Consider the following 27,235-nt stretch of genomic DNA (forward strand, 5'->3'; position numbering starts at 1 on the left):
CTGACTCAGGTTTGGGTTGGGCTCTGCCACTTCCAGGCTCTGGATGGGTAGCCTGGTGTGAGTTACAAAAATGTGCTCCCATGAGAACATGTGGCTGAATTCTGACCTTCCTCAGGCATCCGGGGCCATATGCAGTGGCTGTGCCTGTGGGACTGAGCCTATGGGTGGGCCTAATGGCATCACAGCAGTCCTGCCTATCCCGAGGGGCTGAAAGGACCCAAAGGGAGGGGATTCCACTTCACGGTCGTCTGAGCTGCTTCCTGCTCCCGGAGCCGGTGTGTGACAGCATGAGGTGAGCCAGGCTTGTCAGCCAGCTGCAGGCGCAGTGGCCTGGGCCAGTCCCTCTGACAGCCCCCAGCAGCTTTGTGGACATCCTGACTCGGCCGCCCATCCTGCTCGCCTCAAACTGCCCTCTGCTCCCCCTGACCCTGTTACCCTGAGGCCGACTCTCCTCCTGCCACACAGGACCCTGCATGCAGTGACTGCCGGCTGGATGCTCCCAGGCTCCCTAGGTGTGCCCCATGTGCCTTCTGTGGTGTGGCCGGAAGACGTGAGGGAGCCCGTGACTGAACGGGAGGATGCGGGCCCCTGGCGGCTAGGGGGGCAGCATCTCGGTGTCTTGGCACCTTCCCTCTGGGGGGGCGGGAGAGGCTCTTCTCCCGATTGCTGATCACCCATCACCGATCACCAGGGGCTGTCAGCCGAGAGTCACGCGGGCTGCTAGTCATGAAGACTTGGCAGTGTCGTGCTGCTCCCCCAGGACGTCACTGCCGCCGTTGCTATTGACACTGGGCTGGGAGGAGGGTTGATGGGAAGGGAGAGAAACTGAACCACATCCCTGATGTAATGGCAGCCTAAATTAGTACATGCCAGCCCCTCAAAACGGTTTGGAGGCATCAGACAGGCTCCCCAACCTGACGGAGTTGTCAGGAGCGGGGAGAGTGCTGCCTCCAGCTGTTCAGAGGCTCTTGGGAGGGAAGTGAGGGCCAGGCGGGGGTTTTGGGGGACCGACGTGGAGTGCCAGGGAGTGGACCGGCTGGGTGCTCAGTGGGCATGGGTGCAGCTTCGGTGGCAGGAGGGCTGTAGGTATGTGACTCACCTGGGCGGGGGTGGCCCTGAATCACAGCTCCAGTGCGACAGTCCCCGGGGAAGCAGGCAAAAGGTTGTGCTCGCTGGGATCCCCCTGCACCAAGGGGCCTGGCAGCCCTGCCTCTGGGCAGTGGGGCCAGGCTGGTGGGGGGCTGCCACGTGACACAAGTGCCTTGCCTCTGCTGCTCCACCTTTTTCTTTACCAAGCCTTCCTGATGTCCAGCCAAATCATTCCAGTACTCCTACGGCACAGGCTAGCTGGCCGCCAATCTGCAAAGCACTCCTTCTGTTCCTGCACACGGTTCCCTAAACACCGCCCAAGCCTTCCAGCCTCCATGTATCTGCCCTCAGTGTTCCCCTGCCTGTCCCTCTATCACCGGGCTCGGTCATGGCCTCCACGAAACCCTCCCTGGGTCCGCAGTGGGTGCCAAGCGCCCCCATCCACGTGCCTACAGTGCTGCACCTGCCTCCACCTTCTGACACAACTTTCAGCGCAGCTCCTTCTCCTCGACTAGACTCAGAGCTGCCCCTGTGCCCTCCCCTCTGTCTGCCACACTCTTCCTCACGGGCTGGCTGAGTGACGTATCCGTACCTACTGCTCTGTGGAGGTTATCATTGCCTCAGATGTTGTGACCCCGTCTCCCCAGAATGTGAGTTTCTGAGGAACAGGGACCACATCTCAGGTTCTTCTGGCCTCAGTGCCTGGTACGGTGTTGGGTCTAGAGGCATGCTCAGTAAACATCCCAGATGAAGACCTGTGAGTGCACATCTTAATACGCATGCCGTGAGTTGAAGGGAACTGGCTGAAGCTGGCAGCCCCAGGCTTGGGGGCAGGAGTTTAATCTTGTTCTGATGTGTGGGTGGTATGGAATTATTACTGTGGTTTAATTTATACCACTGGTTCCCAATCTAGCATGGTTTTTCCCCGAGGGGACATTTGGCAGTGTCTGGAGACTGTTTTTTATTGTCACCACTGGGGTAAGGAATGCTACTGGCAGCTAGTGGGTAGAGGCCAAAGATGCTGCTGAACGTCCTACAGTGCCCAAGTCAGGCCACCTGGCAAAGGATGATCCGGGCTAAAATGTCACTAGTGCCAAGGTTGAGGAACTGATTTGCACATTTAACTTCAGATTCTGAGGCCGCTGCTGGGACTTGACTTGCATAGGATTTCCCCTATTCACTATGGGAGATGTGAAAAAGAAGATCTGAGGAAGGTGGTCTAGTTCCTGAGAAGCCTGAAATTGAACCCAGACAGAAACATGTGAGGCGGTTACTGTGTACCTGCCTCTGAGGGCACTTTGTGGCAGGAAGCTGCTCACCCCGACTCTAGGGAGGATCAGTGAAGCCAACAGTGCTTGGGACCAGCAGCTATTATAGGGATGTGATGGGCCCAGGTGCACCCTGGGGTAGTCAGTGAATTTCTTGGTTCTTGATAGCACTGTTTCCTGAAGCTGCTAGGTACCTACTGGCTTGCCCAGGCTCCCCTGGGCTAAGGAGGGATGTGTTGCCCTTGCCTGTAGGAAACATGAAAACTGTCCTATTTGAATGAAAGCCAAGATTTCCTGGGCCCTGTGCTGTGTAGGGCCCATTCTCTACCAACAGAGCCCACTACTCTCATGAATGGGCTGCCAGAATTCCTGGACTACAGCTGAAGAGGTATGCCTAGCTTGCTTCTCAACAGCGGTAAAAATGTAGTTTTCCTATAGTGAGAATAGTGGTAAAATAGCCCTTCCACAAAAAAGGGGGTGGGGGGGGAGAAATTAACCCCTCCTTGGCAGAATCAGTGCCTCACTCACAGCCCACAGTGCAGTGGGCGCTCCATGACAGTAATGGCCAAGGTTTGCCAGCTCTCCCCAGGTGCCGGCCCCTCTGGTGAGCACGTCTCATGACAGCTCCCAACCACCCTCGGAGATGAGCATAGCATTACTCATCATGTTGCCGTGTGAGCACCGACGTTAGCCTCGTCGTAACCATGAGGCACATGCATGGAGAGGTGAAGCCGTTTGTGGTCACATGGCAAGAGCATGGCTGAGTCCAGCTGAGTCCAGAAACCAAACTCAGGGATTCCAGCGGCATAACTCTGTGCACTTACTTGCTGGGTGCTGTCGTGCCCACTACAGAGCAGATGGCTGGGTGGGTGGGCTCCCTGAGAGCACTTGGGGTGGCTGTGGTTAGGGGGATCCTAGCCTCATCAGATCCTAGAGTCTGCACAGCTGTGCAGCACTCCCTGTGTGTGTGTGTGTGTGTGTGTGTGTGCAGGGCCCTACACACAAGCGAAGCCTCAAGCCTCCCCGCCTTTGCCCTCTGTGCCCCTGCCTGGGACTCGCTGTCCGGACTGTGTCTGTGTTGCACAGCTGTTAGCCATCAAATCGCAGCTTAGGGGAGGTCTCCCCAAAGCCCTCTGTGTGCCAGAAGTTCCTGACCGTGACCTCATTGCCAACATCCTTCTTTCTGAACCTCTGTCAGACTCCAGGGTCACATGATCGTCCTGCTCCCCAGGACTGTGTGTCCTTTGATCCTTGTTTGCCCTCCTGCTCTGACCTGTATCTTGTTCTGTCTTCACAGTCCCTGGGAACCTTGGTGTGAATTGGACCCACCCTGCCCTAACTCCTCCCTGACCTCCAGCCCCACTTTGGTTTTTGTGACTGGCTGGCCCCTGTACTCAGGGCTGCCCCCAGTCCTTCCAGAAGCAACTACTTAGTCTTGGTCTGATAGAAACCAGGAATGAGACTTCTAAAAAAAAGTTCTTATAGCCTCTATCCCCAGAGCTCCCCAGAAGAACTATGCCACTTCGAAATATGCCAAAGTGAACCCTAAATGTACAAGAAACCAGTTTGGTAACAAAGAACGGGACCCAAACATTCATCTTCCCTCTGTACCATCTACCAAAGTTTTTTTTTTCTTTAATTCTTTAATGGTACAGTTTGAACTAGAACTGAAGTTGGACATTTTCTAGAACTATAGATCCAAAAGCAAAGCTGGAACAGCACAGTACTCTCTGAACCAAACCAATACTTTCTTTAATGAGAGGTTCTGCAGGAGCTTTGCGGAAATATATCTCATTGTGACATTAAGGGGATTAATTAGAAATTGCATCTTCAGATGGGCTAATACTGCATGGGGGCAAGCTGAGCTCCAAATAAAGTTTCTGAGGCAGATTCACTGGTACATGATGAGCCCAGGTAACTCAGCTCTGGCTGGTGCCTTCCTTGAAGTACGTTTTAAGAACTTTCTATGATTGGACTTCCGGAATTCCTCACTGGGCTGATTCTGCCACAAAGGAGGGAACCTCGCTGAAGCTCTCCTCCACTACCCCCTCTGCTATTCTGCATAATCAGAGATGGAGACTAAGCCAGAGATGGAAAACTGAGAAGGCTTGGTGCCTAGGAAGGTGAGAATGGGCTGGGGTGAGGGGTGGGAGTCTAGGCACCAGCCCCTTCTCAGAGCAGTGTGGCAGAAGAGGAGAGGAGACTCAAGATGCTACCAACATTAAGTTGCAGGGAGAGGAGCACCTGGGTGGCTCAGTCACTTGAGTGTCTGAGCTTGATTTCAGCTCGGGTCATGATCCCAGGGTCATGGGAGTGAGCCGTGTTGGGCTCTGTGCTGAGTGTGGAGCCTGCTTGGGATTCTCTCTCTCCCTAAAACTAAAAAAAAAAAAAAAAAAAAAAAAAAAATTGCAGGGAGAAGAATGCAGCCTGAGGTCCTAGCTTGGCCGTGTATGAGAGGGTTACAGCAGCATGCTGTGGGAGGGTCAGGGAGCTGCCAACAGCTGAGGCTGTTTAAGCGGCAATGACCTCAGGGTGCATTATTTTCTGGCAATTAACCAGTGGCTGGAGGCGGTCAGGACTCAGAGGTGCAGCTGCCGGACTGTTATTGCAGAGAAGAGAGGATGTGGGCTTGAGAGCCTCAAGTTATTCCTGTAACAAGATGTCACTGTTGGAAGGATGAAGGTGACCTCTACCCCGGGGAGCCCCAGCCCAGGCCTCACAGCCCCGGCCAGCTGGCACTCCGCCTAGGCCGTGCAGAGGATGCTAGTATGTGTTCTGACTGAAGTCGGAAGTTAATGTTCAGTTCTGGCCCAGGGGACTGGGAGCGGAGGAGTGGACCAGGGCTGGGGTAGTGAAAGCTGGTCGAATCAGTGATGGGAGAGTTGAGGACAGTGGGGCCTGGGGAGGCAGGAGGCATTCAAGGGACACATCAAGAGAATGCAGCTGAGGCTGTCCAAAGTCCAAGCCAAAGTGCTGGGGTCCAAAGATCACATTGTGGGTGGGGGTGGGGTCAGGAGGGGAATAGAACCTATAGCTATGAGCCAAAGACAGGAGTCCACTGGATTTCAAGCTAGGGCTGCTAGGAATTCAGGCCGATGGGCTAAGACAGCAGGATCCAGAGGGGCAGGGGCCTGGCCTGCTGGCTGCCAGAAGGAGGGCCAGACTCCTCTCAGAGGCCACAGCCTAGGGATGCCTGAGGGATTTGGGCATGGGGGAAATGGCCGACTGCTGCTGTCCCTCGGAAGGACCTAGATATCCCTGTTGGTGTCTTCTCCCAGGCTGTGGGAGAAATGTGGTGCAGCCCGCAGGCAAATAAGATAGTGCATGGGGCCAGGGTAGAACCAAGGAGGCAACTGGGGACGGGGTTCCCAGCGGTGGTAATTCGAGGACAGGGCTGGCAATGGGGAAGAAGGGAAGGCTGAGCAGGAGAAATCCCTACCAAGCCTGGATGTTAGGAAAAGTCCTGGGGCTCAGAGAGGTCAGAGGCTCTGACCAGATGGAAACAGGAATTGAAACCACCCACAGGGTTCTCGGTCTTTTGATACAGGTGTCTTGTGTTCCTCACTAGACTCCAAGCCAAGGACTGGGCTGCAGGCCCAATCATGTCTTCCCTTCTTATGCTGCCTTGTGCCCGGCAAAAATTCTGGGAATGTGCTAGAAATGCTTGTTGAGGTTGATGGCAGCCCCATCGATGGCACATGGAGAATGAGTTGCAGGAAACTGCAGGGAGGAGGTGGAGGGAATTAAGTGGCTGTAAAACCTGTTCCATCTAGAAAGTTGCTGCTACAGGTAGGCGGTGATCATTTAAATCCACTGCAGCCTGAGAAAGGTGCATCTTGAGCCCAGAATGGTGCTGGTCAGAGAAAAGGGGTGTTACACAAGGTGCCCTGGCCTGGGAGTCTGGGTCCAGTGTGCCTCTGTGACAAGATGCTGTGTAACCCTGGGCGAATCACTCACCCTTTCTGGTCCTTCTGCATAAAGTGTAGGGCTTGGATGGGAAAAATGTCTTGCCCAGTTTCATCAGTCTGTGCAGTGTTGGGACCTTGCCTCCTCTGTCCTGGCCTCCTGCTTCCTTGCAGGGACAGCTAGAGGGACACCCTGGCTCTTCTCCTTACTCACTGCCTGTCCTATCTGCTGAGGGGGCCTTCCTCCTTCACCTCGGGGCCAGCCTGTCCTCAGGATGCCACATTCTCTGCTCTCCACCATGTGGCAAGTACAGTGAGGCAGTTCTTAGAAAGGCGTGTACCCCGATCTCAACCACAGCTAAAGGGCTGCTACAGCTTCCAGCTGCAGCTATAAAGCCACATGCTCCAATCACCTTCATTAGCCGTGGAGAGGACCTTTCACTGCCATCTGCCTCCTGGGCCTTATTTTTCAATGGATTGTAAACTCCCCCAAAACCTCAGTGTGATGTGTGGGGGGATGGAGAAGGGCACTGACTGTCACCGTGGAGGGGGGGACTTCCCAGGAGGAGCATGTCCAGGCAGCCATCCAGCCACCACTCCCATCCCCATCCCAGGGACACAGGTGGCTGCGACTCCGAGGCATGCCACTACTCCAAGATGGGAACGGGGTGTGGCTCAGAAAGCTCACCTCATCGGTGGGAAGCGGGTGGCTCCTGGCGGGGGGGGGGGGGGTCAGGGAACGAACCTCATCAGAACAGGACAGTACCGACGGCCCACAACAGCCTCAGCAGCTCCCTGGGTGGGGCCTCGGGAGGAGGAGACCATCCACTTGGGATCAGTTTTCCTCAGCTGCCAGCCCACTTCTAGGCCCCTTACTGGGTGTGTGCTTGTGGAATAAGATTCAATTTAACACCAGTGGGAGGGAAAGGTCACTGGGAAGGTAGAAACAGCTGCATGGAGGCACAGCCTTCCAAATAAGTTGGGAAGGGCTATCTGGGGTTCAGATCACCCATGCCCACAGTCATCAGGGCACACACGGACCATGCCTCCTTAGGTGAGAGGGACTATCTAGCATGTCTCCTTCTGTTATGTGGCTAAACTCAGAATCTGCTAAGGAAAGGAAGCAGGAACCGAATGACAAAGAGGCAGTGATCCTGAGCTAAGCTCTTGGATTTGGGATGCAAACAGATGCTGTTTAGCAACCATCTCCTGTCCTCCTGCAACAGAAACACACAGACATGTAAGCATGCACGCACACGTGCACGGTATACACACTCTCTCTCTCTGAGCTCTGAGCCTTGCTCGGGCCACAGCTGGGGGTGGGGACACAGAGAGCCCCCACTACGGGGTGACAATCTACCCGCACATAACTGAGTTGAACTTTCTCCAAATAGGCCAAAAAATTTTCTTTCGTGCACTAACAGAGCTGCTTTCTACCATACTGCCTGCACCTTGAAGCTTGACCTTCACTTCTGAGTGGATCAAGTGACAGCAGCCGGGTAACTGACCCCAGATCTCAAAATGCTTCCCTTTTCACCTGGAATGCAAACCATAGGTCCTGGAGCACAAGAAAGGCAAGTGCCCATTTCCTGTGTTGGAAGCATCCAAAGGGGGGGGGGGTGCTGTGCAAGGCTGGCCTGGGACAGTAAACAGGGCCCTGGATCAAGACTTGGGTGTTGACTGGGCTTTGCCAGTTCCTGGCTACGTGACCTTAGGCAAGTCTATCTCTCTCTTTGGCTAAGGAGATGGGTGGAGGGCTCATGTCTAAGGCACCTGGCAGTCCCTCCTGCATAGCCCCTGAACTAAGTAAGGCCATTGAGAAGGAAGCTGATGGGAAAGACTTGCTGAGGTCTTGAGGGGAAGAGGGGCCATGCTCCACCAGGCAGCTGTGGCTGTCCAGCATACAACAGGCCTTTCCCGAATGACCCCAGCAGGACCCAGCTGGGAGAGGCAGGGTCCAGGCTGACTGTATGGGTCTCCTGAGCAGCCCTCTTGCCTCAAAGCAGACTCCTGACTTCCTGAAGAGCCTTGGCAAGAGTCCTCTTGTCCATTTCCTGCCTCCACTGCACCAGACCATACAGGACCAGGAAAGGCTCTCTTGTTCTGATCGAGAGGAGCTGGGGTTCTCAAAGCCCTGGCTGCAAGATCCATTCTTTTGAAGCATTTGGGCAGCTGACCCAAAGGTCAAAGTGTTACCAAACGGATGAGGCTATGACCATTCTGGCTGGGCGGCTGATGAACATGAAGGTAATGGGAGGCTGAGAAATGGGCAATGGGAACACACAGTCAACATCCCAACCCCCACCCGGGCTCTGCCCACCACCCCCACCAGGGAACTGGGGTCCTTCCTCCATTCCCAGCTTCTATCGAGGAAGAAGTTGTAGGGACCCTGGGAGTCATGGCCCTAAGAATAACTCCATTTATTTAGATTCCTTCTCAAAGGAGCTTGGTCATGGTGATGGTGATGTAAACGATAATTATAGCCACATTTTATGATCTTTACATAATGTGGTGACTTATTTCCTAAGCCTCAGAATGCTCTCTCATTCTCTACATACCTTACCCCCAGATAAAGACAGGGATAGGAGTGGCCAGGGGTGGCCGAGTGACTTCCCCGAGTCCCAAAGTAAGTTGGGCAGGCAGCGCTACAACTTGCTTTTGAACCAGTCCTTAATTCTAGACCTTACTGCCCTGGACAACCAGCTCCAAACTGCAATCTGGGGTCTCCTCGTTTTCAAGAATTGGTTCTAGCACTTCTTACTCTTTAATCCATCCCCTAAATGTAAAAGAGCCCCTCACAAAGACCCGTTTAGCCTGAGCTAAATCATAATCTTCATGTGGCTTAAGATACAAAAGTTTTCAGAGCCCATATTCAAAACTCTAAAAATACCCCTTTCTTTTGATCAAGGCAGCATCTGTCCCGGCCATCGGCCTTCGGCTGAGCTGGCCTGAATTATCTGGCTCCCTCATGCAGCCTTCACTGAAACAGAAGATCTGGTGTGAATAATTTAAACCTCATTCTCTTTCCCCTCTACCGATTTCCCACACCACGCCGGTCGGCATTTCAGCGCCCGCAAAGATGTGCTATTCCTGTCCCTGATAAGTGCTGCCTTCTTGGGAAAGTGACTTTGGGGGCTATAGAGGTGCCAGGAGGAAGGGCCTGGACCAGGAAGGACGTGGCACTGTGTGAGCTGGACCACCCACCCCGCAAAGTTCTCAGGGAGCGTTTGATGTCTGGCCTTGCCCTCCTCCTGGTCCAGGCTGGACGCACATCATTCGGATGCCTGGTCTTTCGTCTTTCCCTTTTCTCTTTGGGGACCACTTTGTGTAGAGCTAGGCTTGCTGCATTTCTCCTTTGGAGTCTCCTTCAGCCATTAGCTGATGAAAGATTTCAAAAGGAAGTTAGATAAGGAAACGAAAAAATGAAATGAGAGCAGCAAGGAGCCTCCGGGAACCACAGAACACTTTGAAACTGCCTTAACCACGTCGCTTGCCTCCAAAGGGGGGCCTGGGTTGAGAAATTCCTGCATGTCTCAGCCACCTTCTTGGTTAAACAGTCAGGTGCTCAATAACTCCGGGGCTGACAGGCCAGAATGTGGGTTACTCAGAAGCACTGCTTCACCTGTGTTCTGTCCTTGGGATGGTTCCGTCTTTGGTTCTTTCAGTGGGGGTGGGGGATCAGGGAAAAGCAAAGAGAGAAGACTCCAGTCTTCGAGGTTTGCTGTTTGCTACAGTGCTGTGCTCACACCCCTAGACTTCTGGGCTGGTGATGTGTCCGGTTAGGATGGTGGACCACAGAGGTCAGATGTGTTGTGTCAGTTCTGTTGGGATGAAAGTGAGAGCAGGCAAGGGGTGGGGGGTGGGGCGGAAGGTGGGGCTGAGAAGAAGGAGGGCATCTAGCACCAGCCCGTCCAGCAGTCCCTGTGTTCCCAGCCCTGCCTTGAGGCCCAGGGGGATGAGAAAACCTCTAACTTGTTGACCCTGTGGAGCTCAGAAGGGCAAGCCAAGAGGTAGATGTGCACCGTCCTACAGGCAAGCCTGGCCTTCCAGAAGTCCCCACGTCTTCCCCGCCCAGCCCTGGCTGTGGAGCTTGGTCCTCTCCAGGCGGGCTGTGACTGGAGGCTAGAAGACATCAATTTTCTTAAGGGCTCAGCCTGGAGGGTGGGACAGGCCTGGCTAATGGATGGTATTAAGACAGAAGTGAAGAAGAGGGGCCTGTGGTGTGTGGCTCACAGATCAGAATGCTGTCAGTTACTGACCCTTAGGCTTTCCTTTTGGTCTTTGAGAATGCCAAAAGCTCTTATGATTGGGCCGCTCTCCAGAGAAGTCAATACAGCTGAGTATCCCCCATCAATGCCCATACTCCCCAGTCTAGTGTCTTTAGACCAGAACCTCTGGAAGGCACCCGATGTCCCTCAAGTTCCCTTCCACATGAGGCATCCTCTGACACACACTATTTCCATACTATAATGAGAGCAGGGGCCACTCCTGCCGCCCCCTGGTCTCTTGCCCTAGTATTCTGTCTGGGCCCCACGGGGTGCTCCCTCCTGTGCCCACTCAGATCTCTGAGCTCACAGGACAGATGCTCTGTGCTGACGTCCATGGGTAGGGAGAATGGCGTGTCCCTCTGCCCACATTGCTTCCCGTGCCTCTGCCTCCCACCCTGCTTGGCCTCCCTGTGATGGGGATTCTTGGCAGCAATTCTAACAGACTGGCCTTCCCAGTTCAGCTCCAGCCCTTACTCATTCCACATCTCCAGGGCCAGCTTGCTCATCTGCATGGTGGGGTGAACAATGCCTTCTGAATGGGAGCACTGGCCCGGGAGCCAGACCTAGCTTCTCACTAACACGATGGTCTCCAGCAAATTGTTTAACCCCTCTGTGGCCCAGCTTCCTCACCTGTAAAATGCACACCATAAGAGTAAACACCTCATAGGGCTGCGTGAGGATTAAGCGAGCTAAATTCAGCAGTGTTTAGAACAGCACTCGGTGCACAGAAAGTTCATGAGCATTTTGACTTTGCAGGGCGGCTGTTGTAAGGACAGAGGGAGGTGGCTCTCAAAGAGCCATGCCCATCTGTGTTATAACTGCATGCTGGGGTGGAATGCAGGGGGCTGTCTCCCTGGGCTGTAGGGGACCACTGGTCTTAGGAGCTCCTATGGTACCAAGACAGATGGCTGCAACTGAGAAGAAAGGTTCCCAAGTGAGGGCTTCTGCCTTCCTTCCTGGGCTGGAGAGGTGAGTCCTGTTTCTTCCACAAGATTAGCTGGTGTTAGGAAGGGGCAGCCGGTGATGACCCAGCTCAGCAGCCTGCCTCTGCGGGCCAGAGGGCCCAGCCTGAAGCCCGGGGCCCAGCTGAAGGCCCCACTTCCTAAAGGGCTGAGCAGAGCAAAGGTGGACTCCCTGAGAATGGAGGGATCAGGATTCCTCTGGGCCCAGCTGCACTGGTCCCCATAAGGGCTGGCACCTCCTCCCGGGCCGCATCACATGCCCAGTCACTCGGTCATGTCCCGTGTCTTCATTCGGCTAAAGCTGATCAGATCAGGGATGTCCAGCAGGCTTATGAGGACTCATGCGAGGCCACGTGAGGGATGGCTGGCAGGTGTGGGGCTGGCTCATGGTGCACCTGTCCCACTGCTGGAAGGACGGCTCACGTCACAGCCCACGCTCTGGTGGCTGGTCCCCTGTGGGACTTCACCCCACTGGTGTGCCACCATCCATGTGACCTGCACCTTGGCTCCAGGCTGTCCCTCAGAGCAGAGTTAAAGACTTTTTCTAGGCAGGGGAGAGCCATCCTGTGAAGCCTGTGCACAGGCGCTTTTGTATCCAAAGCTGAAAAAGTAGGTCACCGCTGGTGAGAGTGACTTCAGGGGATGGCCCCTCCACTGCCTCCTGCTCCCTTGGTTGGATGCACAAGGGTATGGGGAAGCAGGGTGGGGAGAGCACAGCCCTTCGAGGCTTCGTCCTGCGACCTGATTCCATTCAGGCTCAACCTGATTTCTCACTAAGCCTCAGATTGGTTCTGGCTCTGGCCCTTTCCTGCTAAGTCCACGTGTTCTGTAGCCTCCCCTGCTCCCACTGAGCTTGGTCCTCAGGAGATTAAAAGTGGGGAGATGTCACCCAGGTGCCAGGGAGCCTACCCTGGCAAACTGTCCTTGGGAGCAAGGGGGTGGGTCTGGCTTCTGCCCCTGCCAGTCCTGCCTGGTTTTTTTTTCCTGACACGATGAACCGGCTATGGATGGACAGTCTTCCCGGCTTCAAGGAGCTTGTGCTGCCCACAACACCACCCATGAAATCCTCTTGCCCAAACAATCAAACCTACATCTGATCATGCTTCTAGATTCAACTGCCCGGAGGACACGTCACAAGGATATCATCAGAAATTCCAGACTGGGAGAAAGCATAGGAAAGATGATCTTGTTCCTTCAACAAATAATTTCTAAGCAAAGACAGAAAGAGAGAGAGAGAAAGAGAGAGAGAGGTAGGTGGTATTGCTGAGAGACTGAAAGAGACCCAAGAGACAAACTGCCCGACCTTAATTTTTTAAAAAATTGTTTTGTGAGAGAGAAAGTGCGAGCAGAGCAGGGGCAGAGAAAGAGGGGGACACAGGATCCGAAGCAGGCTCTGTGCTGACAACAGAGAGCCTGACGAGGGGCTCAAACCTGAGAATCGTGAGATCATGATCTGAGCCGAAGTCAGGTGCTTAACCGATGGAGCCAATCAGGAGCCCCAGCCCAATCTTAATCTTAATACATGGACCTAATTTAGGTTTTGGTTCAAACAAACTGAAAAAACAAAAACAGTTTCTGAGTCAACTGGGGAAATTTTAAACTGTCTGGTTATTTCATGATATTAAGGAATGACTAATAATTGTTTTTAGGTGTGAAAAAGGTATTGTCATGTTTTCTGAAGAAGGATCCTTCAGTTCTAGGGGGATGCAGTGAAATATTACAGATGACACGGTGTCTGGGTGCCGAGGGGGGTGGGGAGGCAGGAAGTAGGGAGGAAACCAATGAAAGAGGAGAACGTAGTTGTGGAGTCTGGGTGATGGGACAGGGGCTGCCCTATCACACCCTTTTCATTTCTGTGTATCTTTGAGAAGCACCCTATGATGAACTCTGGAAGGAGGAGGAGGAGGGAGGAAAGGCAGGGAGGGGAGAAGCAGCAGCAGCAGCCACCGAGACTGGCGTAGGTGCTAAGAGCCTGGAGACTTCCGCCAACACCAGACCCGAGGGCAGCCGTCTTTCTCTGATTCCAGGGACCTCTACCGCGTGGGCAGGGGGTTCTCAGCACAGGAGCCTGATGGGGGGATGGGGTGGGGGCTGGGCACTCACTGTGGAGAGGCAGCTCCTGTCCTCCCGGACGATGGCGCAGAAGCCCAGGAAGCCCGTCACCATGACAAGGGCCCCTGCGAAGATGAGGATGTAGGCGGAAGCAGCGAAGGTGCTGGATGCCAGGACGCTGAGATAGCCACTCTTCTCCACCAGGGTCCAGACGCCCACGGCCATGACGGCGGCCCCACCCACCTGCAGGAAAGCCCAGGTCAGGGCAGGCGGCCCCGAGAGCTCCACAGCTGCCATCGATAGAGAGCCTACCACGTTTGAGGTGCTTTTTAGTCACCATCTCATTGAGTCCTTCGAAGAGCCTGAGACAATAGTTTGGTTACCCATTTCACAGATGAGGAAATTGTGGCACGGAGAGGTTCAGAGACTTGTCCATGGTCACACATCTAAGGCAGGTGCAGGAACAGATTTTGAATCTGAGTCTGACTCCCAATTTTGTACTTCTTACCACATTGTGGTCAGAGGTCCCAGGGGCCCTGCCCCCACCAACACCCCAATACCGCCCCGTCCGGCACCCTGGGGACACACATGCACACACAAGCTTCTGCTGAGAATACAGATCACAGAAAGGGTTGTTCAGCCTCTGTGCAGAAAGAACCCAGTGGGAGAGCCACCTCAGTTGTATTTCCCAGGTACCCTTCCTAGGCCCTTCCTAGGGCCTATTGTGTCCCCAGTGAATGTGGGGGAGATGGCTGCAATTATGGGACAAGCAATGTATCTGGGTCCCTTCACTTTCCTGATTCCCAGCTGCCCTGTGTCCTTTCTCCCCCAGTGCTCCTTGGGTTGGTGCACATTTCCCAGGGGGGCACTTTCCTATGTGCCCCATTTCAGGCTTACACGTGCCCATGGGGGGAGCACTCTGGGACTTCTCATCTCATTTCTTCTCATCTACAGGTGACAAAACTGGGGCCCACAGAGGAAAGGTCAATTGCCGGAGGCTCTGCCGCTGGTTAGGGGCAGTTAGGGGCAGGGCCAGGACGAGAGCTCAGAGCCTTGGACTGGAGGCTGAGCATGGTGTCTCCACCACTGAATGGATGCATTCTCCACAAATGGGGTTGGTCTGGACCAGCAGGAGGACTGGGAGACATTTCTTCTTTGCTAACTGTCCCATTCCCTTCTGGCTCAGAGAAGGGTACAGGGACAGGACACTGTTGACTGGCAGGTCAGGCAGATGTCTCCCTAGGAAGGGGTACCTGGGAAACTGAGGTGGCTCTCTCACTGGGTTCTTTCTGCACAGAGGCTGAACAACCCTTTCTGTGACCTGTATGCTCAGTGGAAGCCTGTGTGTGCATGTGTGTCCCCAGGGTGCCAGATGGGGTGGTATTAGGGTGTTGGTGGGGGGCAGGGCCCCTGGGACCTCTGACCATCTCTGCTTTCTGTTCCTGGGAAGGTGGACTTCTGTCTGGCCCTCAGTCTCCCTTCCTCATTTAACAATGCATTCTCTTCCTCAGATGGGTGGGGTGTCAAAAGCTAGACAAGGCCCACTGGCTCTGTCCATGGAAGCTCGTGCTTAAGGTGCTGGCATCTGCCCCAGAGCGACTCTGCAGGACCCACCCTGACACTTCACAGTGTCCATTCTCGGGAGCCACAGCGGGGCAAACGAAAGGTGGTTCTCGGCAATCACCATGCTGGAGGCAGGTACACCATTCAGCTGACCATCTTCCCCTCTAAGTTTTGCAATAGTTTGGTGAGGATAGGGTGGGGGTGGGGCACATATGATCTCTGTTTTGCAGATGAAGAAATTGAGGAGAGAATAAAAATGTACTCAAGATAACACCACTGGAAGGTTTCAGAACTGAGATTCAAACCCAGGTTTTCTGAAGGCTAGTCTGGGATTCTGTCCTCAGATTCCACAGACTGGGCCGGGCCCTGCTGTATTACTCACTTCGCTTTTAAAATATATCTGTTTCCTTCCAAGTGCCATTTTCTCCTCCTTGGCACCTCCAGGAGGTAAGAGAAACAGGTAGAAGAACATTACACAGCGGGGCCACTCCGAAAGGCATGGGAGAGGCTAACGTGCCCCATTTCTTTAATTCCACAATGCACAGTCCTACCCGCCCCCATTTTAACAACCCGACAATTGAGATGCATCTTATGATTAATGGCGTCTTATGATTATACTTGGCAGTACTTTGTCTTACTGGTACAGAAAACAATGGTGTACCTCACAATTGATGGTATCTTAGATTCAATGAAATCCTGGACTACAATAGGTTTTTAAATTCCCTGTGCATGTAGGCTATCTTTGGCCCATACAACATCCATGACCAATGAGGAATTTCCTGAGTCTGGGTCAATGGAGTTGTGTCAAGTGAGGGTTTCCAGCGAAATATCCTGCACATATTCTTTCTGCCCCCTACAGCATGACTGAAAGGCTTGGGTGAGGGTCCCAGCTTTGCATAACTAGCTGTGTGACCTAAAGATAGTCCCTTAACCTCTCTGAGCCTGAGTTTCTTCATATCTCAAATAAGGGGGTTATAAAAGACTAGTGGTTCCCAGTCTATAATCACCAAAGACTCCTTTGATTACTTTTTCCTGTGGATCTCACATTTTGAAGGCTTTTGCCCACCATATACAGTGCATTAATTAAGTAATAATTCATTTCTCATTTTTTATTAATCAAAGGCACATGACAGTGCCAGGAAGAGATTCTGAACAGCCTGAGATAGTCAATGTGACCACTTTGCATTGATCTTTTAATGGGTGTAGTCTCTTTATAGAAAAATACACACTATCCATTATCCATTAAGTTTGTCAACCCCACAGGCTGAGAATCAGACTTAGGACCACACATCTGGGCACATTTGGGCTTGACTAGGGACACTTTATCTGTTGGGGGACACGGAACCCACTGAAAATCTGATAAAAAGCTTTGGACACTTTGGCCAGAGAAATGGTAATCCATGTAAAATAATGTAGTCAGGTTTGGGGGCTGATGTCTAATCTTGTAGCAGGCAATGAGACCCAGTGAGAACAGTCTCTGAGGCCTCCTCCACCTCCACACCCAGATAAGGTGGCATTTCTCAGCCTGGCTGCACAATCACCTGGGAGTTCCACAAAACCCAAGTCACACCCCAGGCCAAATGGAATCTCTGGGAGTGGGATCTAGGCATGAATATTTAATTAAGTTCCCAGGTGGGTGGGAGAAAAAACCACCTTGTAGGTTTCCTATTTAATGGAGGGTCAGAGTGTCCTGTCCCTCTCCTCCAGTAGGTGGCGCTGTGCTGAATCCCACTGAATATGCTACTTCCTGGAAGCTTTGGGCCCCACCCCTGGGCGTAGCTGCCTGGAGAGCTCTTGACATTTGTTCCCGACTTGAACCCTATCCTCTCCCCTGTCTATGTGAGGGTGTTTGCTTCCGTAGAAGCTTTGAGGTTGAAGGTGGGGTGGTGAGGAGCAGTTTTCAATCCGAAGGGATTTAAAGTCCTATTATGAAAAAACGAAACGAAACGAAACAAAACAAAAAACCATGGGGCTGCCAGGAGAAGGAGTGGGGGGCTCTAAGAAATGCAGCCATGGGAGACAAGCAGTATTGATCCCACTAATGGAGGGTTGCTCTCTACTAGAGCTCTTCTTGCCAGTCACAGAAAGGGCTGGAATCTTGCAAAGCAGGGAGAGCCCACAAGTGAGCCAGGGTGGCAGCAGGGTCTCCAGCCACAAGGGAGGGCCTGGAAGCCATCTGAAGGGACCCACTGCCCCTGATTAAGGTCTGGAAAACAAATTCATACTCGTTCTGACGTCCAGAAGAAATAAGAATGTGATTCTGAGTCAATGGGGACACTAACCCCCGTCCCACACCCTGGGGTGTCACATCTGGTAGAGCAGTTAGTGTCTGCAAGGGACACGGAGAGGGATTTGCCATCAGGAACAAGAGGGTTTCAAGTCCTCCAGGGCGTCTCCTGCATGGGGCTTGGTCAGCTCTTGAGAAAACAATCTTGCATCTGGACAGAAGAGTAAAAGCTGCTAAATGTTGGAGGAGGTCACCGGAGGGGTATTGGGAGGTCAGCAGACCGAGGTTCCAGCCCTGGCTTTGCCCCTGACTAACCATGTGACTGTGTACCAGACACTTCACTTGGCTAAGCCTCAGTTTCTTCATCTGTAAAATGGCACTGCTGGATGAGAATATCTCTGAGGTCTCTTCCATGTGGGTAAAATGTCCCCGTTAGTACCAGAGGACAATCTTCTGCCAATACTCCTCCAGCAAGATGCTTCTGGACCAGTGGCTCATGGCTTTCACTCAAGCCCTGGGGAGACTGCCTAGATCAGCAGGAAGAGCAGTGGAAGGGGAACGGAGAGGACTGTTCAGGGGGCAGGGAGAGGTCTGATCCCAATGAGCTATTTCAACAGCTATTTGCATAGAGTTGATTCAACAGTATTTGGCTCTTTACAGAAATTGCGGAATATTAACTACATTTTTCAAAACCAAAGCCTGTAGCCGATTAGCTAGAAAACCCTGCAGAGGGTGAAGTCTTCTTGCCAATGAGGACACCGGCAGTCCAGGAGGGGCATGGCAGGTCACCGATGCCTTGTAATTTTAGGAACTTCCCATTTATAGAAAAGAAACATTGCCAAAAAGTTGCTCAGGTCATCACATGCTCAGAAGGATTAGCCTGAGCAACCGCACATGGCTGGGCCCTGACAGACATCAGGCAGAGAGTGTAAAAGTAATTGCAGGATTATCTTTGCCAGGCTACTGAAGCGTTTCTGTCCTGGGATTTGGGGGAAGGGCTGGTGGGGCGGAGCAGGGGCCAGGACTGCGGGGCTCCCAATAGAGAAGGGTCCCCCAGGCAGTAGAGTTTTCTGCCTTCAGTGGGAGGGAAGCCTATGGCACGGGGAGGCAGGAAACACACGGGGTGGCCCTGCAGTTCATTTCTGTGTTTGCTGGGTGCCTCCTGGGTGCCCAGCTCCACACTGGACTGGACAGGATTTTGAGCTGAATGTGCATTCACCCGTGTAGAGCCCACACCTGCCTTCTCCACTCTTTCTGCCCTCGGCAGTCTTATCAACGCACCACCACCCACCCAGACCAGAATCCACCCCCCCTCCCCCAAGGTCATTATGGACTCCTCTCTCTCCTCCCAGGGAAGCCGTATGCCAGTCCCCATCTGTTCTCCCACCCAGCTCCATGCACCGCCCTGGCTTTGGCTCCCCACCTCCCCACCCGTGTATCATCAGCCTCCTGGCCCCTGCTCAACCCAGAAGCAAGTGTGTCATGATTCCAGGGCTGATCCCCCAGGTGACCCTGCCAAAAAACTGCCCCCGGCTCCCTAGCACCCAGCGCACCAAGCCCAGACTCCAGCATGGGCTCAAGGCCCTTCAGTATCTGGCCTCAGCTTGATTAATGACCTGACCAACACCCCCCAGTGCCAGGCAGGCATTTCTCCCAGGTCACCCCACATTCCCGTGGCCTCAGTGCCAGTTCTGTTTGAGTTGAATCTTCAAGGGTAGGCTTGTCCTGCTAAAGGCCACTTTCTACTTTGATCCACTCTTTTCTTGGCTCTGTGGTTTTAAAGATCCCTTGGTAAAGTAAATCAGAGCACTACTTTCCCTCTTTCCCCAAGCCAGTCTACCTTTATGACAAGAGCAGAGATCGTGGGATGTATTGGGGGCTGGAGCTGGGAGAGAACATAAGACTACCTGTTCCTTCTTCAAACCCAGCTCAGAATCTGCCCCCCTGTCTCACAAGTCATTCTGTGCTCCCTGCTGCTTCCACGCCTTGTACGGGCTTCTAGAGTGACACGTGTCACAGTGTATTTGTTGTGCTCATCACTTGGTCTCCCTTGTAGCCTCTTGGTTAAATCTTCCTCATCTTAGTATCCCCAGCAGAGCACTACACGTGGTAGTGCCTGCTAACTCCTTAGGGAAGGAGGGGGAGGGAGGGTGGGACAGGCAGAAGAGTCAAGTCTAGCCCCTTTTATATTCTATATATAAAGTCCTGGAGAGGTGACTTCCCAAGGTCCTGTAAGTAGCCAGGGGCCAAGTGGGGACTAGAACTCAAGAACCTTATTGGCCAGTTTAGTGCCCATTTTACCAGCTGGGCTGTCGATCCACACAAAGCTGCTTTGCCCACGAAGCAAGCCACGTTACTCAGGGCTGTCACTACAGGCTTCCTCTGTGACTGGTCTCACGCACAATGGCCCCGTGCAGACCAAATGTGCATCCCTGTCAAACGTATGAGCAGACTCTGACCACACAGAGAGGCAGGGATGCCCTCAACCCCATGGGGGGGGGGGGTCCTGTGACTTTAGCACCTTAAGAAGGGGAGCAGGAGAAAAACCAGCCATGGGACCCCTCACCTGTTCTGTCACAGATGACATGTCCTGAGAGGCAGGCAAAGGCCTGTACAGTGGGACGATGATGTGGAAGTAAAGGGCTCTCTACTCTCAGCAGGAGAGTGAGCTGGGGCTCTTCTTTTCTAGGCCTTCCACGGGAGTCCTAGACAGATGTCCTGAAGTCACCTCACTTCCCTCCCCTGGCAGGGGCACGAGTCTTCCACCATCTCTGCCTCCCGTGTTGGCCCATGTCCCCCCTAAGGGATCCCAAGGGTCCCCTGGAGGCCAAGCCTCACTGGTCCCCAAGGGAAGTACCAATGCCTCACACAACACCCCGGGGCAGCACAGAGCTCCGGGAGCAGCCGGCTCTTCTCCCGTTCTCCTGTAGCCTGGCATAGCTCCGGGGAGGCTGGGAAGGTTTTGATTATTAACACAGCCAAGCAGCTAATTAAAATAATAAATTAGGGAACAACATTGCAGGGATGACGGGAGCTATAGGGAGCCGTGCAGGAAATGGGAGGGAAGAAAAGCATTTCCTAGGCACCATGTAGGAAGCCAGGATCACATTATCTTTTTAGGATCAGGGAGGAGGCATAAAAGTGTTGGCATTTTTGGCTCCTGACCCAAAGCTACATCCAAGAGGTCTCCTCTGCCCCATGAGATGGCCCTGATCAAATGCCAGAGGGGGAGGGGGTGGAATCAGGGATGGGGAGACGCTGAAGGATGGGGGGATCAGGTGTGGGTTGAGTGTTGCAGGCCTGGGGGCCAGAGGCACGGTGAAGCTTAGGCACAGGATGTGGGTGTCTAGTGGGGCACTTCTGAAGTCTTGCTTATATCCTTCACAATCTGCATGCCTGCCCACACCATTGTAACATCCCAATTCAGGTGCAACCTTAAACCTTGGGGACATCTTGGGTTCCAAGGAAGCATCAGAGCAGCAGGTCTAAGGCTGTGATTATTGGTCAGTGGTCTCTGCAGATGGGAAGAACACTGGACTTTGAGTCAGAAAACCTAGAATTCACATAAGATTCTGCCAACCACATGAGCCTCATTTCACCTCTACAAAACAGGGATGGAGACATTAAAGAGTGGTTGTGAGAATCAATGCAGAGTGTAAACTGATTCACGGGCTTCAAATTTTGCAACCATGGCACAGTTGATTGGGAGGCGGGGAGACTGGGTTTAAAGTCTCATCGAGACCCCCAGGCCTGGCTCATGGCCACCGGCACCTGCGTCCTGCCCACTCCAGGGTGGAAGCAGGGACCGCTCTCACCATCCTGCTGCTCTGGGTTCTGAAACTTTGGACTGTAACCCATTATGGCTGTGAAATAAATTTGGTGGATTGTAACCTGCACTACAAAGCAAAACAAAACAAAATGACACAAGGCAGAAGAGAAAATATCAGAGTGCACTGCACACAGTAAAGGTAAGCTTGGCTTTACGAACAATTCTTCACATAGTCATTGCTTATGCTTATGTCTGTTTCTTACATGGATCATGATCCCCAAAGTCTTAAAGCCAGTGCTATGAACAGAGAAAGCTCTAACTGATGAGGCATGTCCCTTAGTCTCCTCAAATAGCTACATATTCTAGCTGAGCACCAAGTATGTCAGAAACTATGCTATTTTTCCAAATATTCATCTTTAATTCTTACAGGGCTTGACACTCCCACTGAGTGTCTGAAAAAAGATGAGACTTGGTGAGATTCAGTGATTTGCCTAACCTTTTAGTCTGCTTAGGCTACGAGGATAAAATACATAGCTGGGTGGCTTAAACCACAGAAATGCATTTCTATCTCTCACGGTTCTGGAGACTGAAGTCCCAAGCTAAGGTGCTGGCTGATTCAGTGTTGGTAAGGATGCCCTGCTCTGCCCTCCTCATATGGCCTTTCCTCTGTGCATGCTTATAAAGAGAGATCTCTCTAGGGGCGCCTGGGTGGTGCAGTCGGTTAAGTGTCCGACTTCAGCCAGGTCGCGATCTCGCGGTCCGTGAGTTCGAGCCCTGCGTCAGGCTCTGGGCTGATGGCTCAGAGCCTGGAGCCTGTTTCCGATTCTGTGTCTCCCTCTCTCTTTGCCCCTCCCCCGTTCATGCTCTGTCTCTCTCTGTCCCAAAAATAAATAAAAACGTTGAAAAGAAAATTTTAAAAAATAAAGAGAGATCTCTCTCTTCCTCTACTGGTAAGGCCGCCCATCCTATCGGATTAGGATCCCACCCTTCTGATCCCATTTAACCTTAATTACCTCCTAAAGGCCCTATTTCCAAATACAGGGACATTGTGGTTTGGGACTTCAACATATGAATTCTCAGGGGTCACAATTCAGTCCACAGCAACTAATGTCCCATGGCAAATAAATAAGATCTGAATCTGAACCCAAACTTGACCCTGAGTCTTCCCAGCACGCTCTATTGTCGCACTAATCCACAGATGCCCCAAAGACATTGTAGGAGAGTGCAGGACTCGGAGCTGGTGGCCGTGCGCATAGGTTTAGAGGTGAAAGAGAGCTGGGCTCCAGCTCTGGGTCTTTGGGCAAACTGCTCCCCCCTCTGCAAAGTGGGGCTTCTACTAGAGCTGTTCAGGGGTGCAGGGGTACTGGCAAGATTACACAGAATGATGCTTCCACAGAGGAAGGCTCCATAGTAAGTACAATGCATACTAGGGACTCCGTCACTGATTTGTTCCAAGTGCCTTGCCCAGTACTTGTTAAACACTGCGGATGGAGTTTTTGACTGTTGTTATTGTTGGCCAGAATGCCCAGGTGTCACCATTAGAGGACTTTGTGCAAGATTCTAAACTGGGTGAGCTTGCTCCCTGCCCAAGGATAATGGTGATACCGACCATCATGGTTGGTTGGGGGATCGCAAGAGATAACCTGAGGAAGGGCTTTATCCAGCAGTGCCTCACAAGGGCTAGGCATCATAAACCACCACGAGGAAGGCTTCCTGATCCTCTCTGTGCTGAATTTGGACAGAGTGTGGCAAGGTGATGTATGGGGAGGGAACACTGTTCTGGGGGAGAAAGGAAGTTTGAGTGTTCACCCCAATCATACTCGCAAGAACAACCTGTTGCTGCTGTCTGGGCTCGCTCTCTGTGTCTGCATGGTGGTGCTGGTGGTAGCAAGGGGCTTAGAGGACAGCAGACTGGCTGCTCTCTGAAGACCCTCCCTGGCTCTCGGCATTAGAGTCTTAAGAGGAAGGTAGAAGAGGTGAGAGTGGTGGCCGGTGTAGACAACGGCATTGTTATGTGTCTTAGGAGAGGGGCTCAGGTGTGGGGCCAGCTGCTGGACTCTGGGCTGTGTGTAGTGGGGGGATCCTTCTCTCGAGGGAAGGGGCCCTCCCTGACACGGCCCCTCCCTAGGGAATTCTGGTAAATTCCCAGGGACTTTGTGCACTGCAAAATGCATGATGTTGTGCTCTGCTGTGGGAGGAGACGGGCCAGCAGTCTGTCCCATATCTACTTCTGAGGACATGGCAGTGGGTCCAGGGGACGATGCCAGGATGCTCCTGGGCTGGAGACTGAGGCCTGGATATCCCTTAACTGACCATCTGTCATAAGGCGGATGAGGCCTGGCTGAATGGGTCCCCGGGAAGCTGGTCCACATCCCGCCAGGCCCCCAGGCAGGGGTATTTTTAACCCAAAGCAGGGAGATCTATATGGGGGAAGCTCCCCCTCACTGGTAGCTGCTCTGGTAACACGCTCGCTGCCCATCTGCCTGTGCTGCCACCCCCACGTCCCTCTCCCTACCACTCCCAAAGGAATGCCAGCACCAAACAGACAGACTCTGAGTCCACTCAGGATGGAGGGGACCCTGAGGGTGGTCACAGGCAGGATGTGCAATGTCAGGACCCTTCCAAAGATACTCTGCACTGAGCACGTCACAACAGCCTCCAGGCCCTGCCAGCTACTGCCCTCTCTCTTCTCCTGGTGCCCAGCAGGTGGTGTCTACACAGAGTGCCCACTTCCTCACTGCCCCTCACCTCCTGCCACCACTCTCCTCAGAGTACTCTCACCACAGCCACCAGTAAACTCTGTGGTCAAACCTGATGGCCACTTTCTGGGCCTTAAAATACTTGATGTGTCTTCTCCCTTTAACACAGCCCAGCCCTCCCAATCTCCAGCTTCTGTCTCTCCTAGTTTTCCTCCCATGGCTCTGACAGCCTCTCCTCCGCCTTCCCTGGGGAACCACGGGTATCTCCTTGCCTGGGGCTCTCCATGAGTCCCACATCTCAGAAGCTCCTTCAGTCAGGGCAAACAGGGGCCATTGTTGAACCCAGACCCACTCCTGACCATTGGGACATTTTACATCTCATTCTTGCCTCTCTTCTCAGTCTCTTCTCAGTCTCAGCTATCTTTGGGGGTTCTCACCTATTTCTGTGGCTGTAGCCACCAGCTGGGTGGGAATGATCCAGACCCATAAGCCAACTTCCCATGGAGCATCTCTCCTCAGATGTTTCCTGGCAACTCAGACTCACCGTGCCTACAACTGACCTTGCCATCTGATGCCCAGTAGCTTGTCTTTCTAGTCTACTGCTGCAGTGAAGAGCTTTACCATCTACCCAAGGGTTACACATTTTAATGCCCCTCAGCCAGCTAATGACCTAACTTTGCCTCCCAAGTCCCTTGACTCTCTCCAAATATTTGATCCCCACTGTCACCCCCATACTGTAGGTCACCACCATCTCCTGTCCTGATCAGGGCCAAGTCTAGGGGGAGTGTCAACAGTGGTCATCCCTGGATGAGAAGTATTATGGGTTGAATTGTGTACCCCCCCCCCCAAAAGGTTTGTTGAAGTCCTAACCCCAGCATCTATGAATGGGAAGAACAGTATGGGATGGCAGAGGCAGAGACCGGAATCAGGACGTTGCAAGCCTAAGAATGCCAAAAATTGCAGGTTGCCACCTGAATTTTGGAAGAGTCAAGGCAAGATTCTACCCAGCCTCTAAGAACAAGCGTGGCCCTGATGACACCTTGATTTTGGACTTCCAGCCTCCAGAGCTGTGAGAGAATAAAGTTCTGTTGTTTGAAACTACTCAGTTCATGATGCCTTGTTACAGCATCTCTAGGGACCTAATGGTGTGAGCTATGGGCAATCTTTATTTTCTTATTTATACTTTTCAGTATTTTAGGGATTATCGGTTGTGGAGACATAGACCTTTATGCTCAGGAAAAACATTCTTAAAAGGAAAAAAAACCCTCACTCAGCAAGAATCCCAAGCACTCTATCGGATTTATCTCTGAGAATCAAAACTATCTACACCCACACAGCTTACTGATCACATCAGCGTGGCTTTATTATTCCACTATCTTCCTCAATACAGCTTCACTATTCCAGGAAACTTGCTCAGGAAGATAAAAGTTGCAAGTAAAAAAAGTTTATTGTTCATTTAAGGAACTTTGCAGAAAACATTTAAACAAACACCAAATTGTTCGACTTTTTAACAGATAGCATCAAATGACTGTCTACTCTCCAAGGCTCTCCAAACCCTTGTCTTGCTATGCCCAACAATCCTAAATTACTGTGTGTCACGATCCTTCAGTGTCTTAATGCACTGCCCCACTTTAGGCAGTTTCATTAGTCTTAATGGAAGACCCTGAAAACGTAGTTATAACCTATCTTTGCCTTTGCCTTTCTGAGATGTTTCTAAGACTCTGTCAAGGGAGAGCATCGCTTCCCAGGGTAATAAGGAAACTCAGCTCTGTTTTATCAGCAGGTTGATCTGGTGGTATTTTCAGGCTTTCTGCATCTAACATACCCAAAATATTGCATATCGAATGCCCTCTATGTGCAGAGACTGAGCTAAGCACTTAACATATAGTTTTAGAGTATCTGCTAAGTGAACAGTTAAAAGATAAACTGAGGCATATTAAACATTTTAAAAGTTTCTTTGAGCAGAAGTTGCTTCCAACCGGGCAGCATCCAATCTAACAGACAGGAAGGAGCTCCGAGGACCTGCACCAAAGAAAAGACTTTTATACCCAGAAGGGAGCAGGAACAAGGATGTTATATTAGGCAAAAAAGCAGGCTGGCTATTGCAAGGTTACTTTCCTTCAGGGGAGGGCGGGGATCTATCAGGCAGACTACGTAACTAGTGCTCATCAGGCGATTCCCGATTGACTAGTTTAGGATGCCATTTCTGGGAGAGCCGTAATTGACCATAATTAAGTCTCGGTTTGGTGACATGATGGCTTGGTGTAAGTACCTCCATTTGGGGCCTGTTGTCTTGTTTTTAACAAATCCCAAGCGGCTGGAAACGATTCCCCGTTTTGTAGCTGGGGAAAGAGCCTTGCTGATGTTAAGTGGCTTGCCGGAGGCCGCACCATCAGTAAGCAGCAGAGCTGAGCAAAGCCTACTTAGCCTCTTAAGCACCCTTCTGCCTCTCCAGATTTCGTGAGATTGTGATACAAAGTACACACATTCCGGTGTCTGGCTACTTGGGGGAACTGATGGTCTTCTGCTCCCAATTACTCCAGTAACTGCCTCAAGTGGACAGAACCCGCTCCTCCTGAAAGACCTCCACGGGCAGGCTTCCTGACACGAGTCACTAAAGAGGCCATTGCCGTCACACCGGCCTCGGGCCTGGAGAAAGTTAACCAGGAGAGGCAAATGGGCTTCGGTGGAAAATAAGCAATTGTTTCAGGCATGCACATTTCCCGCAAGGCCCTGGTGCCACAAGTTAGCTGTGGAGGAAGAGCCGGACCCTTTGTGCAGCAGGCTGGAGCACAACACTCCATGTTGTTCTCATGCATCCTCCATTCAGATGCCACATGGTAGGATTCCACGCCAACCTGCAGACCAGATTCTTTTCTCCCCCCTCAGCAGCGAATGTACATGTTTGCTTTCAAGTAGGCAGAATTTGCCCATGGGTGGTCTTTGATTTGGAAGAAATCAACCAGAGTGGTGACTCACAAAAAAAACAAAGGTGGCTTGACTCACTCCGCTGGGGAAGGGGATGTGTGTGCAAAATTCACTTACCCAGAAGAAGAAGTTAAAGACAAAGAGTAAATACTTCAGGTAGACGAGCAGCCAGTCATCCTGCTCGGCCTTGTAATGGGCCATGGTTGCTGGGCCTGCAAAGAAGACACATGTGTTGGGGGGTGGCAGACCATGGGGAGCCACTGTCCTCCTTCCAGAGCCAGGACTCCTTACTAGCCCATCTGGCCAGGTGGGTCTGAGGCTATGGCTATGTAACCTGGAGCAAAGATCAGGGAAATCCAAAGGCTGTTGGATGCACAATACAGGTGCACTGAGAAGAATTTTCTAGACCCTTTGGATCTTGGTTTTGCCCTTTTGACCTAAGTCTAACCTACAGGTCTTCCTACAGACTTTGCACTGACCTTGCAGTGTGTTCTGATTCTCTTCT

At 52.3% G+C, this 27,235-nt stretch overlaps 1 protein-coding gene across 3 annotated transcripts in view; it reads right to left on the bottom strand.

Annotated features, from left to right (window-relative positions):
* Nucleotides 1-27,235, bottom strand: part of TSPAN11 (tetraspanin 11) — a 72,851-nt gene that overhangs the window by 17,930 nt on the left and 27,686 nt on the right. For all 3 annotated transcript variants that reach the window (XR_006294700.1, XM_043564322.1, XM_043564321.1), the window contains exons 2-3: nucleotides 26,848-26,942; nucleotides 13,596-13,787 (exon numbers count right to left, since the gene is read on the bottom strand). Coding sequence is in view for 2 of the 3 variants with exons in the window: in XM_043564322.1 (XP_043420257.1) it covers nucleotides 13,596-13,787; nucleotides 26,848-26,931 (276 nt within the window). In the remaining variant the exon portion in view is untranslated. The remainder of the gene's footprint in view (nucleotides 1-13,595; nucleotides 13,788-26,847; nucleotides 26,943-27,235) is intronic.

The sequence above is a fragment of the Prionailurus bengalensis genome, chromosome B4 (assembly GCF_016509475.1).
Source record: "Prionailurus bengalensis isolate Pbe53 chromosome B4, Fcat_Pben_1.1_paternal_pri, whole genome shotgun sequence".
In the NCBI taxonomy this organism is placed as follows: Eukaryota; Metazoa; Chordata; class Mammalia; order Carnivora; family Felidae; genus Prionailurus; species Prionailurus bengalensis.